Source organism: Eurytemora carolleeae, unplaced genomic scaffold (genome assembly GCF_000591075.1).
Source record: "Eurytemora carolleeae unplaced genomic scaffold, Eaff_2.0 scaffold2119, whole genome shotgun sequence".
Lineage (NCBI taxonomy): Eukaryota > Metazoa > Arthropoda > Copepoda > Calanoida > Temoridae > Eurytemora > Eurytemora carolleeae.
The window spans coordinates 8,941-29,637 of record NW_019398005.1 but is presented as its reverse complement, the minus strand read 5'-3'; the positions used below and the strand labels follow the sequence as shown (position 1 = coordinate 29,637).

At 36.2% G+C, this 20,697-nt stretch overlaps 2 protein-coding genes and 1 long non-coding RNA gene across 3 annotated transcripts; 2 read left to right on the top strand and 1 right to left on the bottom strand.

Moving 5' to 3' along the window:
* Positions 1 to 359: 359 nt before the first annotated feature.
* On the top strand, positions 360 to 1,576 carry LOC111716574 (uncharacterized; the record flags this gene model as incomplete). The annotated part of the gene is made up of 3 exons (XM_023492057.1): positions 360 to 448; positions 555 to 670; positions 1,079 to 1,576. Coding segments are annotated over 3 exons (370 nt in total), but the record flags the coding sequence as incomplete, so codon positions are not given.
* Positions 1,577 to 4,633: 3,057 nt separating this feature from the next.
* On the bottom strand, positions 4,634 to 7,603 carry LOC111716571 (putative nuclease HARBI1). The gene is made up of 5 exons (XM_023492056.1): positions 7,146 to 7,603; positions 6,965 to 7,024; positions 6,148 to 6,354; positions 5,576 to 6,007; positions 4,634 to 5,413 (listed from the first exon to the last, which is right to left on the bottom strand). The coding sequence occupies exons 1-5, from the start codon at positions 7,271 to 7,273 to the stop codon at positions 4,969 to 4,971; spliced, it is 1,272 nt and encodes a 423-aa protein (XP_023347824.1). The 5' UTR covers positions 7,274 to 7,603; the 3' UTR covers positions 4,634 to 4,968.
* A 1,489-nt stretch (positions 7,604 to 9,092) lies between these two features.
* On the top strand, positions 9,093 to 11,292 carry LOC111716573 (uncharacterized). The gene is made up of 3 exons (XR_002768534.1): positions 9,093 to 9,466; positions 9,817 to 9,925; positions 10,608 to 11,292. It is a non-coding gene; the product is annotated as an uncharacterized LOC111716573 (long non-coding RNA).
* Positions 11,293 to 20,697: the final 9,405 nt, after the last annotated feature.

Sequence of the window (20,697 nt, the reverse complement as noted above, 5' to 3'; positions counted from 1 at the left end):
GGTGCCACGGAGATTCTAGCCGGGTTCTAGAGACCTAAATACCACTCTTTACAAATCTTGCTTGGTGGTATTAAGGGTAGATCATCTACCTTACGGGTTCTTTAGAAGTGTAAATACTGGTATTATGCTTAATACCGGTATTATAAAGAGTGGTGTTACCTAAACCCAGCCGCAGGGTGGATTTAGGGTGGATAATCTACCTTACATACCGGTATTAGTTTGGTTTGGTTAGATTTTGTGAAAAAAGAAAATAACAATAATAAACAAATATTTGTGCTGTAATCACAGTCAAATTTGTTATTATTATTACTAAAATATTCTAACAATATATTGTGTATAAATTAATTTTTAAATTTCAGATACATGTCTCGTAATAATTATTTTGAAGATTCAGTGAGAATTGTAGGACTTGTGTCAAAACTTCCTACAATCAATGATCCCGTTGAAGGTTATTATCAGGGGCGGACATAAGGTTTCTGTAGGGGGGGATAAATATTGAATTCAAGTATAAGTGTAATATTTTAGCATATCAAATTATCAACATATATATCTAGACCCAACCAAAAGAACGTTTTGGCCGGAGATGCAGATATCCAATCTGCGGCGGATAGTCGAGGAAATCGACAATGGGAAGCTGAAGAAGCTTCTGGCCCAGCCCACAGCCATGCAGGTAATATTGACTGGACTCGTTATGAACACAACTATTATAAACAACGGTTTTTGTAAACCCCCCCCCCCCCCTAGGAAATTACTTGTTCTTCTTCAAATACTATTCACTAAACAAAAAAACACGGATACATTGAAGTGAATAATTCTTTAAAACATATGAATATATATATTGAAAAACTCTAGTTAGAATTATTATTAGGCAAAAATGATAATTTCTGGGTTTTTAATGTCCAAAAGTATTAAAAGTTTTTGTAAAACGAATCTAGCAATTGACCATCGTTATATTTAAGCCTACAGGAATTTACACAAAGAATAGGAGTTCAGAACAGATTTAAACTCTACAATAAAATAATTACATAATTTTTTGACTAAATTCAACTTAATTTGATTAGGAATTAAAATGTTATAGACGAAGCAGAGTCGGCTCCTGAACGCGTATTGGCAATGGGTTTACGTGGAGTTTTGCTCCGTCTCCATCCCTGCCGGGTTCCATACCTCATTCAAAAAAATGAGAAATAAAATTAAAAAGGAAGGATTTATGATTTTTTATGGATTATTCGTTGAATTGGGGTAAATAACTGATGTGCTGGAATTTTTGGAGGGAAAATATCAAACAGGATAAATAAACATTTGTCTGGAGTTGTATTCCAAACAAAATTGACTCATTAAAAAACCCGTATTTTTAGTTTTTATTTATGTTTTATTTTATTTTGTAGTTTGAGTACTACCCCTGGAGTAAAACAGTTTAGGATTGAGTTGGCAAACAGAAACATTGAAAATATTCTGAATGAAGATGGAAGCCGGCAGAGGAGACAACAGAAGGAGGCCCGGAGAACAGGTGGAGGGCCTCCTGTTCCTCCTGTTCCAGAACTGGACCCTGAGGTCTTCAGGTAACATTTTTTTTTCATGTTTCTTTTGTTATTTACACATTTTTATCTTCACTCTAATATTTTTATTGTGGGGGGGGGGGGGAGCTTGCAAAAACTGATGTAAATTCATATATAAATTTAACTGGTCTGACTGTTCGTTTGTTTTTCTGTTTCTGTCCAATAAACGTCATAAAAAATTGTGTTTAAAATTTCTTTATTTTCGTGAAAGGGGAGGGTATCTTTTATCAGTTTGAATACATTTTGGACTCCTGTCTTCATTTTGAAGGAATCTGAATCAAATTTATTTTACTTCAATGTGTAAAATTTCATTCGGATTCCTCAAAAATTAAGGCAGTAGTCATTTTGGTCAAAGATAATAAATAATTTGAAAATCTGCAATTTTTTGTTATGAATTTTTCAAACAAAATTCGATTTCCTATAAATTTTTAAAATCCACGAAATTTTTTGCATGAAATCTGCGATTTTTTGTTTTAAAGTGTACACAAAGAGAACATGTTCACAATTTAAATAGAAGATGGGCGCGAAGCGCACCAAAAGCCTAGTATGAATAAATCTGATATTTTGAAAATTATGCAATTCTATTAAAGTTGTTTTTATAGGTCTGATGTGAACATCAGTAATAAATTTGGTCCAATGAACATTGGAGATACATTTCGCAGTGGACCCTTAAGCCTGAACCTTGAAGTTGAACTAGGGAGGGGGTGCAGAGGCGCCATGATCCCCGCAAAAATGATCTCCGAACCTCAGGATTTGCAGAATTACCTCCAGGCCCCGCAAAACTGTGAGACCAGTTTTGCGGGGCCGGGAGGTAATTCTGCAAATCCTGAGGTTCGGAGATCATTTTTGCGGGGATCATGGCGCCTCTGCACCCCCTCCCTCGTTGAACATGAGGAGGAGATTGAGTCCTCCCAAGATATCCAGGATACCCAGGAGGAGGAGGAGGAGGAGCATGACTTGCTGAGCTCAGCAATTTCTGAAGGAAATTTTTCATTACATTCATAATTTGTAAACAAATTGGTTTTGCCCATGAAAATTTTAGAATTTTGAATAAATTAATTGAAATTTTAAATAAAGAAATTAAAATTTTAAAAAACAAAATTGAAATTTTGAAAATTAGATTTTTTTAAATACTGCACATTTCATATAGTAAATATATGTGTGTGAAGAGCTTACGTTGTCATTCCTGTTTTTAACCTTGAAGTAGCTAAATTCTTAATAAAATTTGTTTAGTGATGAGCAGCCTCCTCAACCTTCTCTCCCTTCTCTCTCTTTTCCTTCTCTCTCTCCCCCTATTTGTTCCTCTACTTTTACAAATGCTGCCACTACTCTTACTAACTACACTCTCACTCATCCCTCTTCTACAATCATTTGTCCTTCTTCTTCATCTTCACTCACTTGTCCTTCTCCTTCTTCTACACTCAATCATTTTGCCTCTACACTCACACATCCTTCTCCTTCCTTTACTCTTAATCAGGTTTCCGCCACTCTCACTCGCCCTCCTCCTTCCTCTACATTCACTTTTCCTTCCTCTACTCTCACTCGTCCTTCCTCTACTCTCACTTCTCCTTCCTCTACTCTCACTTCTCCTTCTTCTACTCTTACTCCTCCTTCTTCTTCTCTTACTCGTCCTTCTTCTTGTACTCATCCTTCTTCTCTCACTCGTCCTTTTTCTCTCACTTTTCCAGTTTCCTCCTCTACCTTCACTTCTTCCGTATCTTTTCATCAGACTCATCCTTCTCTATCCTCTGCTCAAACTCATCATTCCTCAAGTCAGCGTACAACCACAGCTGCAACAGCTGCCACCGAGCTGGCTATCCAGCAAGCTGCTGAAAGGATAGGCCAAAGGTTCGATTAGTTTTATCTTTCCATAAATTATTTGAAGTTGTTAATCTTCACATTAGTTTAATCTTTAATCGATTTCTCAATTATTAATCTTCAGATTAGTAATTAATCTCTAATAAACTATTTGAAGTTTTCAACTAATCAAAATATATTTTGTATTTTTTTTAGAGACGATCGATCTGAAGCTCAAGTTGAGGTTCTGAAAGCTCAGGCTGAGCTTTATAAAGAACAAACCAGAAGAGAACATTCTCTTAGGCTCCAGGAGTCGGAGTTGCATAATCTAAAAGTGCAACATGAAAAGGAGCTCCACAATAAAAAAAAATTCAATTTTTTGATACAATGATGGATGTCCTGAAGGTTAAAATTTTGATCAGAAAACAAATTGTTTTTTTTTTCATAAAACAGTTTTCTCTACACACTATTTTTTTCCGATGGAGTTTTTGTTTTCAATCAATAATTTTTTAAAAACAATATTTCACCATCATTAGTTCATTTAGTGAGGTTTTCAATTTCAAATTTTTATTTGCGTCAAAATTTTACCCTTTCAGGACAAATCGGACACCCGCAAGCTACCTAATATTAACATGTAATCAAATTTTTTTGTAAAAAAACATAAAATCAAAAAAAAACATTAAAACCAAAAAAACTCAAAAAAAATTCTATGTAAAACTTTTTTCATCCATAAACTTCAAACGCAATAGTACCTCTTCCTTAACCAAAACTGCACTAAAAATCCCACAAGTGCAGTTATCCACCATTTACTTTACATTAGAGTAGGTTGTTGTTAACAAAATTCATGAGCACAAATTTATATCAAAAATGTTAATTATGTAAAAACCAAATTTACTCTACATTCGAAGAACAGTAATTTCTAAACCTTATATCTTTGCATCCTGATGATGGAAACCTATGATATTTTAAACTTAAATTATTTGATTCCTAGTTTTAAATTTCTAAGATATACGACATTGGATTAATTGTGAATTATGTAAAAATGAAATTTACTCTAAATTAGAAGAACATCAAATTACAATTCATGAACATCAAATTACATTAGAAATTATTCTTTATAAGAATAGGTCGTTGTAAACAGAATTTGTAAACATTTTAAAAATGTTAATTGTGTAAAGATCAAATTTACTCTACATTAGAGGAGTTCATTGTTAACAGAATTTAAATCTTTGTGAAATGTAATTAATGTAAATGTTAAATTTTCCATTCATAAAATAAGCTCTAAATTAATTACTTTCCCATAAACTTTTGTCACCCTCTTAAAAAACTCTGGTACAGTAATAACCTGAAAACTTTGAAATAGGAAGACAACTTTTATAATTAAGTTAAAACTTTAAATGTGCAGTGTAAACAGACCCATATGACAAAATACACTTCAGTGCTGTTCAAATGTTGAATTCCTATTCCTTTGTTTTTTGATTATGATGATGGAAAATGATAATTTGTATTTTCTCTCTATCTTAATAAACAATATTCGACAGCGTGGGGAAAATTGGGACAATGCTGCCTCATTAAAAACCCCACCTTTATTAAGGAAATAGACTAAACAATAAAGTTAGTGTTGAGCACGGCGCCGAGCACGTCGGCAAGCTTCAGCTTCTACACCATGCCGAGCCATCTTCTCCAACTCTTTACGGGTTGGATTACTATCCATGCTCATTCTCCAATTGTCCCTGGCGTTCATGCATTGCTCCCGCCTTTCTCTCACACTCAGCATGTTAATGATGTGCAGCTGATCCTGAGGAACATCCAGATCATCATCATCATCATCATCATCATCATCATTAGGATGATGATCATTGGGAACATCGTCTTTCCAATCAAGAGCAATATTGTGTAGGACTGCACATGCCTGCACAATAAGAATGGCATTTGGTAAATCATTTCGGATGTGTTTAATGATTGGGAAACGACGCTTCAGAATCCCATAGATGCACTCAGTCATCTCTACCCTAGCTTGGGAATGCCTTACATTAAACAAACACTTACTGTTGTCATCCCTAAAACAAAAATTTTAATTATAAGTATTGTTTTAAAACAAAAACATTTAAAATTCAAAACTTCTGTGCAAAAAATTATTTTCAGCAGAGTGGGGGAGGGGGCTGGGCGATTTTTTCTGCGAAATAAACACTACTGATTTTAATATTTTATTTATTTTTCACCTGGACTGTTCCTCAGGATAGGGAGTCATGAGGACATCCGTTTGAGGATACGCACTGTCCCCGAGCATGATCCTCTGGGGAAATCTTGTCTCTAGCCATGCCTTTGCATTTGACATTGACCAGACCGCTGCGTCATGGAAGGAACCAGGGGCAGAGAGGAGAATATCATAAATTCTCCGGTTGAATCCTCCAACAATTTGAGAATTTATTGAATAAACGTTTTTCCTGTTGATAAAATCCTTAGAATTCTTCTCAGCCAGAATCCTTCTGGGTTTTTCGAGGAACGGGATGTGGCACCCGTCCACCCCCGTGATGACGTTGGTCAGCTTGTACTTATCAAAAACAGCAGAGATGTTCTCCCTCTGCTGCTCCTGTGTTGGCATATACAGGAACTGCCCCCGTACATTATCATTCAACAAAGCTTGCACAAATCTAAAAACATTTCGTTTATGATTATGAATTTATAATTCAACCATGAGTATTTGTTCTACTGTTTCAAATTAAATTTCAAACTGTTTTTTCGTTATACATCTAGTATAGTGGATATTGAAAATAGTGCATATTGAAAATACCTTTTCAATGCTGTCCATGCAGTGGTTTTGGAGACTCCGGAACCATAACTTGCACAGCGGAAGTATTGATCTCCGGCAAGGATCTCCAGAGCCACACACACAATCTGCTCCGCACTAACAGGGAGCCCCCTGTTAGTCTCAGACAGGTTGAGATACGGGGACACTAGGTCCACAATTCTCAAGAGGTTTTCCCTATTGAACCGGAACCTAAAAATCAATATACTTTTTATTTACGTAAATCTTACTACATCTCTCTATATAATATATTAGCTAGAATAACCGGCGTCGCCAGTGTTTAAAAAAAAGAAAATTAAATATTTTTGGCCAATGTTAGTTTTGAATACCCCTTGGGTTCCCTGTAAAAAATGTCAGCCCATTTGGCCCAGACGCTTGGCCAACTATAGGTGTCATATTTATATAGGAGCATTATTGTATATACAGGGTGTCCCACGAAACATGACAATTGGTGAACAGTTTTGAATGTCTTCCTCAATATGGTGTCTTAGATATTAAAGACTTTTTTTTTGTATTTCATTTTGTTAAAAAAATCTTTTATTCAAATAAATTTTAGGTTGAAATAAATTTTACTTATGTACAATATTTTTTTTATTCTCTTTCGTATCAAACAACTTACCAAATTATGGAAGAAGACATTTTAAACCATTCACCTACTGTCATGTTTCGTGGGACACCCTGTAACTGAAATGCCCGGCGGTACCTGGTAAAAGAACTTGATTTTCAACCAACAATTTTGTACTTAATGCATATTTCTTTTAAATTATAATGGGTTGATTAATTAAATATTTACAATCCTTACCTAGATTTGAACTCTCGTTCGTTTTGAATATAGTTTAGATGATCAACTCTGTTCCTTCTCCTAGATATTAAGGAATGAACACCCTTAAGTTATTGGATCACTTTTTATAACGCTTTAGCATATATAGCAGCAATGTGTTTTATGATTTAGGGGGATGGGGTACTTTTTAAAATCAACTTACCACACAGGAGCTCTCCTTTGAACATCTAAAACATTAGATCTCATGAGCATCTCATGTAGCTCTCTAAGATCGTTAAGATCGTTAAGATTGTTAAGTTCATTTTCACGGATAGCATCAACGGTATCCATAACTTGTCTGAAAATTTTATATTTAAATAATCACTTTTAGACAATTTGGGACGCAAACAAAAGGATGAAAATAAGAAAAACACCTACAAAATCTTAAATAAAACCAGATCTTATCATTAAATGGTACTTGAATAGAAAAAGTCGTCTTAGTTTTGATCAAATACTGCTAACACTGGTTTGAGCATGCGCAGAAACTCACAGTATGGATGATAATACTGGTATTAGCACAGATTTCAAAGGATGACTAAAGAATCCATATCCTGTTCTATGCTAGATAATCCTACCCCGAATTAGGAAGCATTTGTGTCTAAAGAATCCGTATTTCCTAAACACTGGTATTAGCTTTAAGAGTGGTATAAGAGCGGTATTAGCTAATACCGCTCTTATACCACTCTTAAGAGTCATGTTTCTAGAACCGGCCATCTCAGTATATTACGCGGTAAATCATCCCCTTCGGTCGGTTAGTACGTTTCAGTGCTAGAAATAAATTTAAAATTATTTGTGAATTGAAAATACAGTGAGTTATAACTCTTGCAGAAGAATGGAGGAGGGGGATAGTGACGTCGACTGCAATCCCACTAATTTAAACGGGAAAAGAAGAATAAGGTAAACTGCCAGGTCTGCCAGTATCCAAATTTTAGGCTGGGCTCTGCAGCCACACCTGTATAAAAGTTGCTTGTCATATTATAGGTATTAATTCAGAAATAAAGGGAAGGTCAAAGGATTATATAGACTCGCAGTATATTTTTTAACACTCAATTTTGCCAAAAATGAAAGTTGCTCTTATTATTTTGACGAGAAAATTTAGAAGTTCCTGACGAACAAGACATGTAGTGTGTGGGGGTGCGCGACACGATCCAACAAGTATTTTGGATTTAGGATTTTTTGGGATTAAATTGACTATTTTTATGACGGATAATGTAAAAAACCTGTATTGCCATGGCAGTGTCCTGCATGGGGCAGACTCGACCCCTAAAATTTTGTAAAGGGGTCAGTCAGTTATAATACATGTGGGGGTTCCTGTTTTCATTTTTAAAGGAACCTTGCTGAAATTTTGCATATGGACATCATTTGTGTTTGTAAAACGATATTTTTTAACAGATTTTTAAATAATTTTTTCATTTTTTCATAAAACATATAATAGCAAAAAATCAAAACCCTTAGTCAACTGCCTGACTGACAAATTACGGCCAGAAAAAGTCTTTTTGATGCAATTTTTACTGATATTACTTCAAAAAGACTTTTAGGCAGTAATTAGGCAATTATACAGTTTACTTAAGGCTTTGATTATTTGCTAAAACATGTCTTATGACTGTGAAGAAAAATTCAAAAAATTTGGGGACCCTGCCATTAACAGTTCTAAAAATATCTAAAAAAACAGTAATTTTAGTTAATCTAGTTACGTTTGAGTTTAAACCTGAAAATGCACTTGATATCTACAATTTCTTAAAAATGAGATTATAACTCAGAAGACTGCATATAAATATATTATATTTCAAAGAAAAGCCTGATGGTCCATTTACAGCAGTGTTAGAAGCTTTAAAAATATGGAAGAAAGTGGGGAAAAATCTATTTTATTTTACTTTAAACAAACTCAAATGATGCTTATATGCAAAATTGCATTAAGATTCCTCAAAGGAATATGTATACAAATTGGTTAAACTGACTGTCCCCTTTACCGACATTTCTTCTTAGTTGCATTATTAATGGTGAAACTAAATTGATTCACTCTACAGTTTGAGGGAGGTTTACCTTCAATCAACAAAACTAAGTTTTTTTTTTTGTGTTTTCCCCCCTGAATACAACCCCCCACCCCCTCACCCCCTGTTGATAAGTCTTAATATATAACTGGCATGTAAACTTTTTATACTTGTTTTTGTTAGTCAGACATTCAATTTTAACATACATGTATCTGAGCTTCATCATAAATTCTTTTCTAGTTAAGCATGTTACCGCATCACACAGTAATACTGAATTTGGCTAAAAGCTGACTGAAGATTTGAAGATCTGGAACAAATCTAAGAACAAGACTAATACCACTACCAGTTCTAAAAAGGATGCAAATATGAATAAATTTTTCAACAACCCATCGTTAAAGAAGACTCCGGCCAAATATCTAAGTCATGACAGTAGACAAAGGAGCTTCAACAAAACTGTAGCCTTATGGGTGGGGCGATCCATTGTTCCAGCAAGGTTAGTCATATTTTTTTCTAAAAGTAGTCCTGATACTTGAGTAAGACTTCACACAACAATTTGAATTTATATACTGCCTAAAAGTTGACTATTAAAAAAAAGTATGGCAGTTTTGCATAACTCAGGGGTATATAATTTTCTGTTGACATGGTTATTGACCTATCTAAGGCACTAAAATTCTCCATTGAACAAACAAAATCCAAAATATCAAAGTTTGCACAGGCTGCACCACCTGTTTTTAGGTTATGACTTTGGGGGGAAAATANCTTTGGTTCTTTTTGGGGGGGGGGGATATGAATCTCAGAACTAATATACACCCCTGTCATAAGTGGAAATATACTTTCTTGTAGTGTCGTTGACTGCCCTCTCTGCAAAGAAGTAATCCATCAAGCGAATGCTCATTTGGAAATACCATCAAGAAGATCAGTAATGAGAGCAGTTTAGAGTGAAGAAACCAAGGTACTAACTTATTCTTTTAAACCCATTTTGATGAAGATCTAGATCCTGGATTCTGGATCCGCCGTGGAAAAAAGGGATCCAGACCAGGTCCTGAAATTTTTTAAAAATTATTAAAATTTAATCCTTTTTTTGCCAAAACTTATGTACCATTGAGAGATTAGGATGTTTTTATTACCTCTTAATAGTTAACTATTGAAATTTGTGTTTTGAGAGTAAACTTTTTTTAACAGGCTTTCGTTGATATCTTGTCCCTTGAATCCAGATCTGTGCACTTGTAAATTTTGTGGATATGGATCCAGGGAGCAATATGTTGCAGATTTATTTTTAAGTGTCCAACTAAAGTTTTTTTTATTTGATACAAAGTGGACAGAGAAAAGACTTCTGAACAGATTAAATATTTGAACTTATTTTTAATATCTGAACTATTTAAATTAACTATTTTTCCCATTTGATAAACCATGACTAGTCAAAGAATTAGGCTTTTTCAGTTGTAGTGTTGTAGTTAATTTTCTGTAAGATATCCAAATCCAGGTTAAAAAGAGTAGCGGATTATGGATTATGAAACTAAAACATAAAATTCCCTATTAATTGAGGTTTTGATTGGTATCTAATCTAATTCCTGCTACTCATAATTCTGTCTGGATTAATAAAGAAGTGTAAATTCTTAATTTCAATAATTTAGATGAAGACTGAAATCTACAAGCTGACTCAACGTGCTAGGAAAATCAACATAACCTCTGACATTTGGTCACAGAAAGGCTGCACAAATTCTTATTTGGGAGTTACAGCCCACTTCTTCGACCCTGAAAGGAAAGAGTTAATCTACCTAACCCTAGCAGTACGTGATTTTCGTAACCCACATACAGGAGAACGCATTGCTGAGGAATTGTCAAACATCTTGAATGAGTTCGGTGTCTCAGATAATGGCAGTAATATTGTAAAAGCCGCAAGAATGCTAAAGGCAAAAGGGGATAAAGTGCCATTGAAGAAGATCTTCCCTCTGCAATTCACAAATCGAAAGCCATTGATTGTTTTTTTGACGAGGAAGATCTTGAGGATGAGGAAGACGAGGATGAACTACAGATGGTGAATCTGGAAGATATTGACGAGTATGATTCAAGAACAGAGACTATTCAGAAGAACTTTCAGACAATGCTCAACAACCGAATCTGGTGTTTCCGGTAGAATTTTTATGCTGCAGTTAAGCATTTCTAAATAAGGTTGTTAAACTAAGTAAAACTGTAGCGTTTTACTGTAGCAAGATTGGAAGTTAAGTTAGGTTATTAAGAAACCGAAATTAATGGATAGCTGGAAGTGCTTTTAAACTTTTTTTCATCAACTGAAACTGTTGCAGAGGATGTTGTTCAACTACGTCTTATAGCTATTAATTAATTTTTATAAATTTCAATCCAATCCTTGAAAAAAGAAACATTTTTTCTTTTAAAAAAATAGTAAAATGTTTAAATAGTTTTATTCTTTAATATTAATTCTAAAATTTAATCAGGGACATATATATTTTTTTAAACTCCCCCTTACCTCTCAATTTAATTTGTTTCTGAAGTACTGAAGTTTCACATTGGGTTCTCTGTTAGATTTAAACTTTATTTGATTTGATATCCTTTAATCAGGACATAAGAGAAAGTAGATATTTATTGTGATAATTTTTTCATACAGATTTCTAAATAATCTTATTCATGACACTGTTACTAATTAGTTAGCGTAATTTCATGTGACCCTTAAATAACAGTACCTTTAAAAGTTTATTATTAAATTAAATATCAATGTCCATAATGTTGAAAAGTGGTTATTTTCAAATGTGGGTTTTCTACAAAATTTAATTGAATTATTGCTGGAGAACATTGGAATTATCCGAATTAAACACTTTTGAGAAAACTTGGATAAATTTGTTATGAAGTAACTGTTTTAAATCAGGCATTGCAATCTCTGCATGGAGGGTCACTTGAAATTATGCTTTAAATCCCTGAAACTAATTCAAGATGTATATTTTAGTCACTCCATGCAGTTGTGCATCATTTCTGCTCTTCAAAGTGATGTAACCTTTTCAACCGCATTGGCGAAAGCGCAGACAATATCCAGAAAATATTCATGCTCAACAAAAGCCAAGGAAATTCTGAAAAGATGTGGTTTTGGTCAAAGGCTTACTCTGGGTTCTAAGACAAGGTGGTGGTCTGAACTGGAAATGGTTAAGAAGATCATTGGGGCTTATGAGGCTAATGCTGAAATTATTAATAATATAAACACATAAATTTTTCAGCAACAATTTAATGATTTTAAAATCGAACTTGGTAGAATTTAGTTTTTGATGAAATAAATACCCCTCTCATTTTACTTGATTTCTAATGATTGTTCGTTCAGTAGCGTGATTCATCCGGAGCTGTCAGACAAACTCTATGTTGCTGCAACATTTCTCCATCTAGTCTATCACTTGATAGTTGATATTTCATATTTCAAGTTGATATTTCATATTAACCTACTCATCTCGAGACCACTAGTAGCAATCGAATGGCTTCAAACGCACCTGGAGGCTCTGGTCAAGCTGAATCTTCAGCTCCTTTCTTGGATCCGTCTGATAACCTGAAGGAACTCCACAATGTTATGGGAACACGTGCTTTCAACTGGGAGTCCGCCCCCACCTTGGAGTATCCTTGTAACTACTGGATGGAGTTTCGTGAATTCCTTGATCAGTCCGATGCGAGGCGGATTGCCATCCCTTCAGAACCAGCAGATTGGTCTCTTCCTGAGGACCCATTTGTGGCTATCCAGCCAAACACTCCTTGCAAGCTCTGTTCGTTGACAGTGTTAAAGGCACCCTGCCATCTCGAGGGCAACAAGTATGCAGGAGTGATCATGATCTGGCAAATGAGCTATTGGCATCACTCCCAAGTAATGCTTTCGGGAAATTGGATGTAATATCTGTTCGCTGGGATAAATCGTTCGTGGAGCGCATTGCAAGGCCAGTTGGCAAGACGCTGGCTATCGACTCCAGACCCAAGGTCTTCTACACAAACCAAGTACAATTGGTATCGATCCTTACATCTGCTGGGGTGCCAAAGACAACGAAAGTTCTCATGGCTCTCTTGCATATGTATCCATATGTAGAGGATGAGGTCAAGACCCACGCACTGGTAGCGCCTTTCGAGCATGCCCCTGGGATCTACTTAGATGGTTTACAACCATATGAACCTGAGGACGCTCAAGCCAGGGATTCGAGGTATAGGGCAGCAACCCTATGCTATTTGCTTATATCCAGTTACACCCAGGAAGGAAAGTTGGGTGAGCAACTCCACAAAAGATACAGGGCTGCTTGTATGTCGTTGTCTACTGACACCTTAAGTGAGACTGATTTCGCTACAGAGAGAACTGCTCTTGGATTGACTGCAGGTGACACTGCACCCGTTGTGTATCAAGTTCTTGGGGCGGTCCTCGCTCTGGACAAACAGGGGATCTACAATCCATCAGTGAAAGTAGAAGATCTCTTACCGGAGGACCAGTTAGTGGCAGTCAAGGGTGTTTCTCCCTGGGCCGCAACTTGTTTCACCCAAATGAAACTGGTCAATTGGAGGATGAATCTGACCACTTTGGATTTTGCTCTGGATTTGGTCAAAATGCTCAATGCCGAGAACCAAACAATGGTTCGGGAGATGGAAGTCGAGCAGCCCAACATACGTAAGGCAGCAGACATGGTTAAAGACGCTCCCTTCGTGGCGTTACTAGCCAAGCAGCCTGATGCCTTGCAGATATCCAAGTTCCCCTGCACTGCTTTTGTGGGATTAGTTTACTATGGCCAATCTCTGCCAGAAAAAGAAAAAGAGAACTGGGCGAAGTGGATGGAGTGTCCAAGCATGTCGAGGGTGGTACTCCAAAGGATAAGCTTGGAACGAATTGCAGCTTACCTTCCCACTCCTACCTTTGTTGATGCTGTCGAGGCAGCGATCATGAACCAAGGAGAGCGTTTGGATAGCATCCTGAAAGCCTCACCTTCATCCGCAAAACAAGAGTTGTATGAGACCTTGTTTGTAAGGAAAACTACATGCAAATGGTTCCTAGAGGAAAAGGCGTGTCGCGAGCTGGAATACATGAATGTCCTGTACGAAAAGGTTAGCATCTCGGTGAACAAGAGGTACACTGAGCTGGAGGTCATGGCTACAGCCGAAATCATGGGGACAGTAGATCTTCAGGAGAGGTCGAATGAGCAAGCCAAGCTCATGGCCATGAAGGCCAAACTCATGAGTAACCTTCAAAGGATTAATCCTACAGAGTTCTCTATGCCTATTGCTCCATCTGCTGATCTGAAGGAGAAACACGACGCTGCGCTAGAGATCTATAGAGCTCTCATGGAGTCTCTCAACCAATTCACACTTCGTTAAATCGATATCATTTGCCCTAATTGGGAATTAGTCTATTACTTGACCTTGTCAAATGAAGCCAAATCTAGAAAAATGTTTTCAAGCATAAATAATTTTTCTTCATTGTTTTCATTTACTGGTTTATTGCTTAAGTTTTTTTTCTTCATCCAAATTATATATTATGCTTATTTCATAAATAGAGGTAGAGCATGTGTCTAGAATCGATATCCTCAGAGAATCAGGTAAAATGGCCCTCATATTCAATTAATAAAAAAAAAAAATTTTCCCTTAAAACTTGTTTTAATTTTTGAAAAAATGTTACGAAACTTTTATCTAATATTTTATACTTGTTGGCAACTAGCTTTTTTTTGTTAGAGGCTTTATTTCTAGCATGTTGTGATAAGAGTTAATATTGCAAAGGAATTTAATAAAATAAATAATTTTGCTTGAAAGAGAAGATGGGATTAAATGACACGTGTATTCATTGATTTTCAACAATGAAAGGGGTGTCAGTATTTTACTTTTACATATTATCTACGACCCTCTAGAGTATTGGAAAACTGCGGGAACAGAGTACCAAACTAATCTCCCACTTGTTGCCCAAGATCTCCTCTGCATCCCCGCAACTTCAACTTCCTGTGAAAGGGTTTTTTCACAAACAGGAAACACTGAGATTGATGATTATTGATTCCCACATATTTCATGAAAAATCAGAATCCCCCCCCCCCTCTCTTAAGAAATTTTTCCCCCCCATAGGCTATAGATAGGTATTTTATATAGGCCTGTATTTTGTATACCTACTAAGGTCAACAGTATGGATTAGTAAGTAGGGTGTTTATCACCCCCCCCCATACCTCCACTTAAGCTAATGTTATTACAGCACTTGAGTTTATTTTGAGTTTCTTGAAATTAATCATTTGATCAGTCAAGAATCTCAATGTTATAAAATGTAGGGTTGCTAAGCTCAGGAAATAGAGGCTCATTAGGGAAAGAGGCCCTTGAGGCCAGAATTATTCTGAGAAAAAACTACAACATTATACAGAAAGGTGATGGTCATTTTGAGAGTCCAAGCAAAAGTTTTGACTTCCTTTTTATTTTTTTCACCCATTTTAATTTAGTTTTAAGTTCATTATGCACATTTTTTTTAGCAAAATACTTTAAGTCAAATTTAAACTTTATAATATACTTATTAACATTAAATTGGTGGGGTGGCCTAAGTCTATGCATTGTTTTTTAGGTTCCGAGGGTTGTTTACTGTATTGGCTTTAAACGATTTTTTTTTTGACAAAAAATTATCTTTCATTTTAAATTTGTTTTCTAAATCTTAATTATTAAAAATGTTTTGATAACTTCTTGGGCACAAAATGACCATCTGTTCGTCTTACTTAGTATAATTATTCACAAATATTTGAGATGATCTTGAGAATTTTTGCAAAGTTTAAATGATCCCGAGAATTTCTGTAAAGTTTAAATGATCCCGAAGATTTCTGTAAAGTTTAATGGATCCCAAGGATTTCTGTAAAGTTTAAATGATCCCAAGGATTTCTGTAAAGTATAATGGATCCCAAGGATTTCTGTAAAGTTTAAATGATCCTGAGGATTTCTGTAAAGTTTAAATGAGCCCTAGGATTTCTGTAAGGTTTAAATGATCCCAAGGATTTCTGTAAAGTTTAAATGATCTCGAAGATTTCTGTAAAGTTTAAATGAGCCCAAGGATTTCTGTAAAGTTTTTATGATCCCGAGGATTTCTATTAAGTTTATATGATCCCAAGGATTTCTGTAAAGTTTAAATGATTCCGAGTATTTCTGGAAAGTTTAAATGGTTCCAAGGATTTCTGTAAAGTTTAAATGATCCCGAGGATTTCTGGAAAGTTTAAATGATCCCGAAGATTTCTATAAAGTTTAAATGATTCCAAGGATTTCTGTAAAGTTTAAATGATTCCGAGGATTTCTGTAAAGTTTAAATGATTCCGAGGATTTCTGTAAAGTTTAAATGATCCCGAGGATTTCTGCAATTGTGATTAATAATTTATGTAAATTCTTTTGGAAAATAAATAATTATTGTTCATTGTTGTAATTTTCTCTAGGCTTTCCACAAAGGATGATACATTGCAATTCTTTTATTTCATTTTCAATTCCTTAAAATTTTTTTACAGATTGTTGATTTATAAAAGTCCTAGGTCAGATTTAAAGTCTCATTTATTGTGGATAATAGTTAGTTTTCAGATGAAAAAATGTTAAATGATAATCATCCTGGAAGACTATGTCCTTTTTCTGGCTTAAGCCTTAAAGTGTTAAAATTTCATACTAATGCACACTAAATTTCAAAAAGAGAAACATGTAATTGTACACTGAACTCATCCATATTTAATAACCTCAAAGGTTGGAACCATTCTTAATCAAGAAAACAAAGAACGGGGATGAAAACGTTCTTGACAAAGAAAGGAATGTGAATGGAATCGTTCTATACTAAGAACGGAACGTGGGGATGGAATTGTTCTTGACTCAGAAGGGAACGGGGATGGAACCATTCTCGACTAAGAACGGAACGGGAATGGAATCGTTCTATACTAAGAACGGAACGGGGAGATAGAAACGTTCTTCGACTAAGAACGGAACGAGATAGATGGAACCGTTCTTCAAATAAGGAACGCCAAGAACGGAACGAAACGGGGAGACCGTTTTACTACTCAGAACGGAACGGAACGAAACGGAACGAGAACAGAACAATTTAAAAAAAACGGAACAAGAACGGAACGATTTAGCTGAAGGCCCTCGTTCTAGAACGGAACGGAACGATTTAAAAAAAGTCGGAATGTGCCCAGCCCTAACTAGGACGGTATAAAGGAAGGACATGGAGCTGCTTGGACACTTTACTGTCCTCTTTTTCACATCTGATTTACAGCTTAGATTAAGTGAAAATGTCGATGGTGCTGCTGATCATGTTATTTATGTTCTTATGATTATGTGCGGAAAAATCTACTGCCATTACACGTCTATAGGGGCGGTCTGATCTGTATTGATTTCTTTAGAATGACCGGTTCTCTCACTACTCTTACTATATAAACTGTGTAATGTATTCTTTAATTCTTTATTCATTTGGTGTTACTTGGTAGAAGAGAGTTTGGATGTTTAAACGAATGTCATCTATTAAGAAAGAAATCAAAGTAAGTTTACATCAGAGTCAATGGTTGGTTTAGGCCTTACTGAAGCTATACTTAGGATCCAGGCATACATATGTGCATGCGCGTAGCAATTTGAAATGTACATATTCTATATAGTAAAATGGGAATAGATCAAATGCCTAATTTCAAAACACGATCCTCATCCTCATCCCCAAACAGGTTCATAATGTTAAATGAGTCCTGAGCCACAGTGTCAGCTACTTGATTAACAAGAGAAGCCAGCTTGTCCTCCAACTCTTCCTGGTTTCTGTTAAGACTGAATAGGGGGACCCGACAGGAAAGGGTGATTTTTCAAAGCAAATAATTATAGAATGAAGAACTGCATTCCCAGGTTAAGCTTTGCACTGAAACTGTGGAGTCTTTTGTTGAACTAGTAACAGTCTTCATGATTGTACAAGCTTTGGAGCTTAATTCTTGATCCAGTGCATTATACTCTAAAGTAGCAACAACTATGCAAGTGTTGTTGCAGTCATGTCCAAGCCTTTTTTAAAAACAATATTAAAATAAATTTCTCTTTGTTCTTAGACCTCATGATTACCCATTCAGGGGCAGGACATCTGTCAATCACATAATCTGGAACTGGAACTGCCAGCTGAATCAGAATAAATCGGAGAGTGTCCCCTGCCACACCCAAACTCTTCTCCAAAGTTGACCTGAGTTCTTCAAGACTAGAGGCTGTGCCTAACTGGGAGTACCCGGCAGGGTAGTCATGGAATTCCTCCCAACAGGATTCCTCCCAAACAGGATTCATCCCACCCAGGATTCCTACCACACAGGATTCCTCCCTCATGGGATTCCTCCCACACAGAATTCCTCCCATACAGGATTCCTCCCACATGGGATTCCTCCCACACAGGATTCCTTCCACACAGGATTCCTCCCACAGTTGTTAACAAAGGATCCACAATAAGATCCCTGCATTTGATTATATTATAGTAATCATGTATGATTTAATACTTTGCCTGTCTGAACCAGCATGCACTACGAGTAGGTCAAGTGTTTTAGCACACCATATTAAATTTTTTTTCTGAAAGAATATTTTAGAAGTGGAAGTAAGTTTAAAAGATAGGAAATATTGATTCAAAAGAATAATAGTAAACTAATCTAAAATAATTTTTTTTTTTAAATAAACATCTTGATTTTATAATACTTATTTTTTTTCTCATTTTTTATATTTTTTTATTTTTTTATTTGTTCATCTTTTGTATTTTTTTAAAATTTCTTTTTTTTTAAATTTATATTAAGAATTCATGCAGAGCTGAAAATGTTAGCAACTGCTCTAAGGTGGGCCATTTTGTTTTGACTGGCCTGATAGGTATTGACTTTGGCAGCAAGTATCTCTTCTAGGGCTTTATACTTTTGCCTGGGAGGAGGAATGTTTGAAGCTAGATTGTCAGCTGCTCCAATAACGTATTAACATATATATGCTTATCTACTCTGTATTACTTTGGAGGAATTCAATGGGAGGAATTCTGTGTGGGAATCCTGGTGGGAGGAATCCTGTGGGAGGAATCCTGTAGGAGGAATCCCATGTGGTAGGAATCCCATGGGGGAGGAATCCAGTTTGGGAGGAATCCCATAAGGGAGAAATCCCGTGGGAGGAATCCCGTGTGAGAAGAATCATGTGGGAAGAATTCTGCATGGGAGGAATCCTGATGGAACCACCAGGCAGAAACATCTGCTCCTGTACACCTGCATGAGGGGAACACCTCCTTTAACTTGGACTGTTTCTCACTCAGCTCTACTTGGGCTTCATCAGAACAATAGGAGAGATTGTCCTTCAATACCCGGGCTGGAGTAGATTTCTTTAACTTGTAATATCCATGCTGCCCTTATTAACATTCTTGCACTTTAGTCCTCTCCTCGCAATCATTTCTCTGGTTTTCTTCTTGTCTAGATCTTGCTCTTGGGAATGATTTGATTTTGCCTGATGAAATGTTTACTGGACACCATCAACTTCAGCACCACCCTCACCCTGGAGTTGGTAGATTTCCCTTTTCTCCACCTTCTCCTCGAGGCTGAAGGATTGGTTTGATTCTGATAACTGAAAGAGCAAGAAGCTCCACTCAAGATCCTCCATCTCCATTCTTAATACAACATAGCTTAAAGTAAATGGTCATGTACCAAATTGATAGAAAGGGGTAGGGGAGGGCCCTCATTACGTTGGAATAAATGTAATGCGTCCAATGAATGATAGCTGGGGATAGAGGAAACATATGGTGTAATATGTTTCATTTAAGGAACATTACAAGACTGACTGGCAAGGAGGAATAGATATACAGATGACTATATGATGTAATATGGATTAATGATATAAGGGGACCCATTGATCAAAGGTAGAATTTCAACAGGTAACACCAATTAACCATCATGAGTCTATAGTATAGGAGAGTTTTGGATTCTAAGATTCTTAATGTCGAACAGTAACTTAGAATCAGAGAGACCCGACTAGGATAAATAATTGATGGGGTTATATAATTAATCTAGAGGAAAGGGACAGGAAGCATGGAACATAAGGGACACGGGCATGAAATTCTAAGGTTTGAAGACGCAGGGAGTGAAAGGCGCAGGAAGTCACGCAACTAGGAAATCAGCTGTGTGCATTGAGAATGATGTCAATTCTAGAGCTGTTTTTATTTCTGATAGATGGAACGAAAAATGGAATAGTCTGGGGGAACAGGATTTTAAGCATGGTGGCATACTTCGTGGTAGTGATTAAGAAAGCTGACAAAGCCATTGTGGCCATGTTTTGGCTTACTGGGCAAACCACGTGCTATACTTAACTTAAAACAATAGTGGATAAAGCTAACTTTACGTTTCTAGCTAAGAAGACGACCACGGATATCAGTGTGTTTAAGCAGGGTGCTGCCCAGGTGCTGTTTGCTCAGAAGTCTGATACCTCGAATCTGGAGCTACCTAAGAAGTAAAGAGAGCTGTGCGAGGTTGTTTATGAGCTCGTTCAAAAGGGGCTGGTCCACGAGTCGATGATGGGAGCACAGTTAAAGAAAAGACTAGCTGAGTTTCAGGGGGAGGAAGAGGCTCTGGTCGAAAGCGGATGACGCCCGATTCCGGCGAGGTAATTCTTGGGCTTTACAATGTAAAGAATATTAAGAGGGGACATAATCAATGGTGTAATTGGTAATCTTAACCAATCCTGTAACTTTTGATCAATGGTTTAATTGATTGCCATGGGGTCTGTCCTGGTGAGCGATCTTTGGAC

Excerpts from the sequence above, each read along its gene's own strand:
- LOC111716571 (XM_023492056.1), bottom strand. The coding sequence starts at position 7,273 with ATGGATACCGTTGATGCTATCCGTGAAAATGAACTTAACAATCTTAAC. Across the intron at positions 6,008-6,147 it reads GCATGGACAGCATTGAAAAG|ATTTGTGCAAGCTTTGTTGA; the intron begins GTATTTTCAATA and ends AAATGTTTTTAG. Across the intron at positions 5,414-5,575 it reads TATCCTGAGGAACAGTCCAG|GGATGACAACAGTAAGTGTT; the intron begins GTGAAAAATAAA and ends TTTTTGTTTTAG.